Below are 6,707 nucleotides of genomic sequence, written 5' to 3' on the forward strand. Positions count from 1 at the left end.
AAAAAAACTAGTTGAGTTTCTAACTTCAAGACCAAAAAAATAATGTAAAGCACCCAGGCCCTTGACAGGAGATAAGTACAAACTCAGTAGTGAAGGAGGTAATATAAGAACCATTGTTACATCTTACCAAAATATAATCCACATAAACTAAAACCACTATAATTCAGGTGGAAACCTTTTGTAAAAAAAAAAGTATCTTCCAAAAAAGAAATGAATCCCAAGAAAGAAGTATATGAGACAATTTTACATACCAAACTCTTTGAACTTATTTCAACCTATTTGTAGATTTACCAATTTTCCATTCCGACTACAACCCTATGTTGAAATCAAGATTATAATTTTTTTTTGGATCACAAAACAAATTTTAGATCGGAAAGCTGACTTCGTGTCATCGGACCAAGTGCGACACAAACGTCATGGCAAGGATATCGGGCCTCAACAAATATAGCAGGCCGAATCAGGCCCGTTTTTACAGCCATGTGCCGAATTGATAACTCCACCAACTTTGTTTATCACACGCGCCAATAAGATTCTTCTCCCCACAACACAAGGAAGCAGAAGAAAACGAAACGAAGAAAAACAGAGAAACTTCCCACTTTGTCTTCTTCATTCCAATCCAAACCCTAACTTTGTCCTAATTTCCCCAAATATTCATCAACCCTCAATCTAAATTTCAATCTCCAAACCCCCAATTTTGAATTTCATAACCTACTCTTTTTCTCAATTCAATGTTCCTGAACCATTTCACTTGAAAATATCGGGATTAAGTGATTGAAGAAGAAGCCCTAATTGGTGGGGCTTCCCTAATTCTTTGTGATTACATCAATGGGTTTTCCCCACAGAGGTATTTTCAATGGTATATGTGGTTTAATTTTGTTAATTTTCTTTTTCCGTTCACAAAGCGATATATTTGATAGTAAATTAGGGATTTTGCCCCCAAATTTGGATCTAGAAAATGGGTTTCATGGGGTTATACATAGGAAGATGTTTGAAGTTGGGTCGAATTCGTCTTCAAACAGTTCATCCTCGAATGATTTGACAGTAAAGAGTCCATCATTGTGTTCAGGAATTCAAAAACATGAAGGTTTTGGGAGTGAATGTGAGTTCTTGAAAGCACATCCGTCGTGTACTTCTGGTGGTTATTTCGATTACATTACATTTTTCTACTGTGATTGTCAGAATTTTCATGTGTTTGGATGTATGGTGCTTGCATTATGGCTTGGGGCATTGTTTTATCTGTTAGGTAATACCGCAGCTGATTACTTCTGTTGTTCATTAGCTAAGTTGTCGAAGCTTTTGAAATTGCCACCGACTGTTGCGGGTGTAACATTGCTTCCGTTGGGTAATGGTGCACCTGATGTGTTTGCTAGTATAGCTGCATTTGTTGGGACTGATGCTGGTGAAGTTGGGTTGAATAGTGTGTTGGGCGGAGCTGTTTTTGTTACTTGTATTGTTGTTGGGACGTTATCACTTTGTGTTGCGGAGAAGAGGGTGAGGATTGATAGGAAGTGCTTTATTAGAGATATAAGTTTCTTTTTGTTTACGCTTGTGTCATTATCTGTGATTTTGATTATTGGGAAGATTAGTGTTATGGGTGCAATTGCGTTTGTGTCGATTTATGTTGTTTATGCAATTGCTGTTGCTGCAAATGAGTTCTTTAGGAAACATGCGCCGAAGTTGAGATTTGATGTTGTGACTCCGTTGCTTCCTGTTAGAGGAAGTATTTTTTCTCATGGAAGTGAAGACGAAGAATCTTTTTATAGTCCGTTGCTTGATGTGGATCATGAGAATGATTCCCCAGAACTGCAGAATACATTACCTCAATGGATGTGGGCATCAAATGTTGCTATTTATTCGAATCACTCACTGATGAATGGTATGGACGAAAGCTCGAGGCCATTATGGGGTTGGATTGATGATGAGACACGTACAGACAGAAAGGCAATGTCTTGCTCGGCTAAGGTATTCACCCTGATGGAGATGCCCTTGACCCTCCCTAGACGGCTAACAATTCCTATTGTTGAGGAGGAACGGTGGTCGAAAGTTTTTGCTGTTGCTAGTGCTTCCTTGGCCCCAATGCTTCTTGCAGTTTTATGGAATACACAAAATAATATGAGCTCTGCAAGCAGAATCATTTCTTATATTATAGGTTTTGTCCTTGGTGCTACACTTGGCAGTCTTGCAGTATACTTCACACGGGCTGATCATCCACCTCGTAGGTTCTTATTTCCTTGGGTATTCGGAGGATTCTTCATGAGTATCATCTGGTTTTACATTGTGGCTAATGAACTTGTGGCGCTCTTGGTGGCATTGGGGGTCATTTTTGGAATTAACCCGTCAATCCTTGGATTAACTGTACTTGCATGGGGAAACTCTATGGGTGATTTGATGTCAAATGTTGCTCTGGCTATTAACGGTGGGGATGGAGTACAAATCGCAATGTCAGGATGCTATGCTGGGCCTATGTTCAACACACTTATGGGTTTGGGAATCTCGTTGGTGATCGGAGCCTGGTCAAGTAGTCCTGCGCCATACATGCTTCCATGGGACAGTAGCTTGATTTATACAATGGGATTTCTCATGTCAGGACTTATCTGGGCACTATTTGTTTTACTTCGGAACAGTATGCAGCCTAACAAAATGTTAGGAGTCGGTCTTATGATCATCTACCTAACCTTTCTCACTATTAGAGTGACCAGTGCTATGGGTATTGTATCATTAGCTGGCCTTAGATGATATTTCCGTTGGCTAACAGTAAGAGGTAGAGTGAATACAGATAGTGTGTGGACATGTACAACAGCTCTGATCGGTCCTGGTTCTTACATCTCAGTCAGGGTACCAACACTTGTAGCATTGTTGTACTTAGACCTGAATGTGAATATCATGAGATTGCATCTGGCACCATTATGTACAGTTAACAATGCAGGAGAGGTTCTCCTTGATTATAGTTCGTTTTTCATGATAATCTGAAGGGACTTGTTCATTTTAGCTGTCCATTGTCTGCATTTTGTTTTTGTGTTGGTTTAGTTCTCGTTATTCTTGGTTGTTATACTCTTTGTCCTGTATGCTTTATCTACGGCAGACATTTTTCATGGCGTCAACAGAGTGGATGGAGGCTGGTGATAAAAGTGCTGTAAGTTCTCTTCAATCTCTCCTTTAGCAGTTAATAGTTGATTCACTTTTTTATTCTAAATATGCATGTTTATTTCTCATTCTTCTATCTTGATTGTATAACTTATAACCTTGATATCCAACTGAGGCAACTCTATAATCTATATGCTTAAGTCCAAATATGGTATAGTAGTGCATCTGTGTTGGGCAACCGTTCTTTCTGGCTTTGCATGACCTTTGGTTGACCTGGTTAACTGCAGATATTCTGATTTGAGTCTGAACATTGTAATGTCTGAATCATATGTTTAGTTATTGAATATAAGTACCTAGACTTGAATGAAATCTATAGATTTTGATTGAGGCCATGAGCTTTATAGACTGCTATATCTGGATGCAGAACAGATAGTACATGGAGTCATATTATGCTTCCTATTTCTGTGATCCATTTAGTTGCGTAACCCATCCAGTTACACCGGTTATTTTGTTAATGTGTTCTGTTCCAGTCCTCGACTCTTCGAGCTTCTACTCTAGGTTTTGCTTTCCTACGTTTATCTTCATTCTTCAAAAATACCCTTGTTCAGTTCAAGCTGATTTACTGATAATGTTTTCGATTTCTCTTCGAGTTTCAGTCAACGGCATTCACCTATGTTCAGGGTGTGCTGCTATCTCCAGTCGACCATCTGACCATGCTTCATCTGAAGGTAGAACAAGGTTCACAGTGAAGTAGTTGAAAAGGGTTCCAATAAGCAGTTCTGGCCTACTCACTAAATTTCAGGCAGGTAAACTGCTTAAAGGTACACACCCACAAGAACTCCACAAACTGTCATTTTTAGTTACAGAATGCTCGAAGAGTTATAATTGTTGGAATTTCAGCTTCATAATCATCGTTCTTCATGCTTAAACAAGATAATAAGAACCCTTATGCTGAAAACAAACCTTCACCCTAGTCTTATCATGCTCAACAACATCTTTAAGGCTACACAGAACAGTCAAGTAATAACTTTTAGCTGAACATAGTCACCATATCAGCACAGCAACAAGAAACATAAAAATACAAGTTAAGAAGATAGAAATAAAAGCATATCAGACAGAAACATGAACATGACTTAGCTTCTACTTCCATTTCCTCTCATTCCATACAATGGATTATTTGCTGAAAACATATATCTATAAGAGGCTAGAAGAGAGCTTAGTCATGGCCTATGTGTCAACCAACCTGTCCATCATTAGTTGGTTGACACCTCACTAGGTGAGTTACAGGACAGCTAAGCAGCTGACTTAAATCCAGCTTAGCACTAATCCGAATGAACCAAAACATGATTATCTTAAGCTAAGCAGGATTACCTTAAGCCAAGCCAGATTTGTTGCTAAACCAACATTAAGTCCACCAGAACGTGCATCTCCAGTTAGATACATGGATACAAGCTGACCTCCCTCAAACTCCAACTTAAGGCTTTGCAGCTATGTTTCCTTCCTTAACACATGCAACTGTGACTTGTAGTGCAACACTTCCGGTATTGGTTTTCTGCATTAACCCTTGCAAAACAACTAGACTACAAAAAACCTAATTGTCATTAGAAAACCCTTCCGTACTCTCACAGTATCACTTTGGCGACACTTAGTTGAGTAATGGAAGGTACAAAATATCTGTAGCAACAACTTTTAGACAATCGAAATCAAATAATCATGTCTTAACTCAAATCTGCACCTTAAGAGAATAACATACCTTAAACTTGACCATCAAACCTTTGGGTTTAATAGACAAGTTAGATAACAAGATAACTCAATGACCTGCTAACTTGTCCTCAAGAATGAGTAGCCTTCAACAATTTTTCAAATGCATTCATTTCAAAAGCACAGTGAATGACTTTGATGTGCAGTCAAACTCCTTACAACAGCTAGGAGAACACTTCCACAGTCTGTTACCGATAACTTCCACAGCTTCCCTGACATCTGTACCTGCTGAGCAGGTCATAGCCGATAGTAATGAAGCCGCGAAAACAAAAGACTGCAATGTGTGAAACCTACATGCAGGTTTGAAGTTGAGAATCTGACCTGATCCTCGTCACCACTCCTTAACTTAGTAAACTGTATGTATTCTATCCTAAGCATACAAACTCCATAACCAGAAACTTTCTTTTCATGGGACTTCTGAAAATCACTATTAGCAGTAATTACCATAGCTTCAAGTCTGTTGCTTTATCATCTTACTCTTGCTGCAGTGTGTTGGAAGAGGCACAAAATATTCACCCACCAATAGTTTTTACACATCGCAAGCTTCATGCATACAATGAAACTTTCCAACAACACCTTTCAGAATTACAACCTTATGATCCAGGTACCCCGAGAACAATCAGTCTATCTTGTGTAGCTTCCAAATGCAGGAATACCATTACAAAGCCAACATGTCCCCCACTGCTCAATAACACCAAGCAAGCACCCACGACAGCCTTTATTTGGTTTGAAAAACAATCATGTTTTTCCCCCGTTGCTTGATGAGCTCGGTATATAACCATTCTCAAGAGAACCACAAGTCCGCAGCAGTGGAAACCTTCATGGAAGTGCCAGCAATAAGAGATTCAACACTGACTCAAGTGGTGGTACAGTCTGACAAGTTTCTCCTTTTGATATTCCACGTCATCACCACAGGAAAATGTTGGCTATCTAACACTTGCACCGGTATCATTACCCAAAGCAGCTATACAGTGCCTTGTAAAAACAACAACAACTGATCTTACGGATGCACGTTCAGGTACTCCACTTACATCCCATGATTGCTGTCACCTCAAAACAGAAACTTCAGCGGATGATGGCATAAGAAATCATGTAAGAGATTAACTAATAGCTTTCTAACAGAACTTTTGAGCTTCAATAACCTTGAACTCAGGAAACCAGTTCAAAACCCATTATATAGATTTCTTGTCTGAGAAACAATAGGTGATGATAGTAAACATAATTGCTTGTATAAATATTAAGCCCATAGTTTCAGATTTTCCACCATCAATCAATTCATGTTGCCCAAGTTCAGTGCAACTATTCCCACTAAAACTCATCATCTTCAACTGTACTTCTGTCCATAAATATCCAAATTTATCGACCCGACAAAACTTAAGCTTAACAAGCAAGACCATGATGAGCAGATAAACAATCAACACAAGTAAAATTCCATGTGTAACTAACTAAACAAAATCTGTATATGTTGTAGTTGAAGAACATGAAGTTACTAGGGTTAATAGAAGTAGAATGTTGGAATTTCAGCTTCATGATCATCGTTCTTCATGCTTAAACAAGATTATAAGAACCCTTATGCTGAAACAAACCATAACCCTAGTCTTATCATGCCCAACAACATCTTTAAGGCTACACGGAACAGTCAAGTAATAACTTTTGGCTGAACATAGTCACCATATCAGCACAACAACAAGAAACATAACAATACAAGTTAAGAAGATAGAAATAAAAGCATATCAAACAGAAACATGAACATGACTTAGCTTCTACTTCTATTTCCTCTCATTCCATATGATGGATTATTTGCTGAAAATATATATCTATAAGAGGTAGAAGAGAGCTTAGTCATAGCCTATGTGTCAACC

At 38.6% G+C, this 6,707-nt stretch overlaps 1 protein-coding gene across 1 annotated transcript; it reads left to right on the forward strand.

Moving 5' to 3' along the window:
- Positions 1–540: 540 nt before the first annotated feature.
- Positions 541–2,988, forward strand: LOC113337161 (cation/calcium exchanger 4-like). Its single transcript, XM_026582857.1, has one exon. It carries the CDS (start codon positions 826–828, stop codon positions 2,734–2,736), a length of 1,911 nt encoding a protein of 636 aa, XP_026438642.1. The 5' UTR covers positions 541–825; the 3' UTR covers positions 2,737–2,988.
- Positions 2,989–6,707: the final 3,719 nt, after the last annotated feature.

Source organism: Papaver somniferum, unplaced genomic scaffold, assembly GCF_003573695.1.
Source record: "Papaver somniferum cultivar HN1 unplaced genomic scaffold, ASM357369v1 unplaced-scaffold_158, whole genome shotgun sequence".
NCBI classification, from domain to species: Eukaryota; Viridiplantae; Streptophyta; class Magnoliopsida; order Ranunculales; family Papaveraceae; genus Papaver; species Papaver somniferum.

Excerpts from the sequence above, each read along its gene's own strand:
- LOC113337161 (XM_026582857.1), top strand. The coding sequence starts at position 826 with ATGGGTTTTCCCCACAGAGGTATTTTCAATGGTATATGTGGTTTAATT.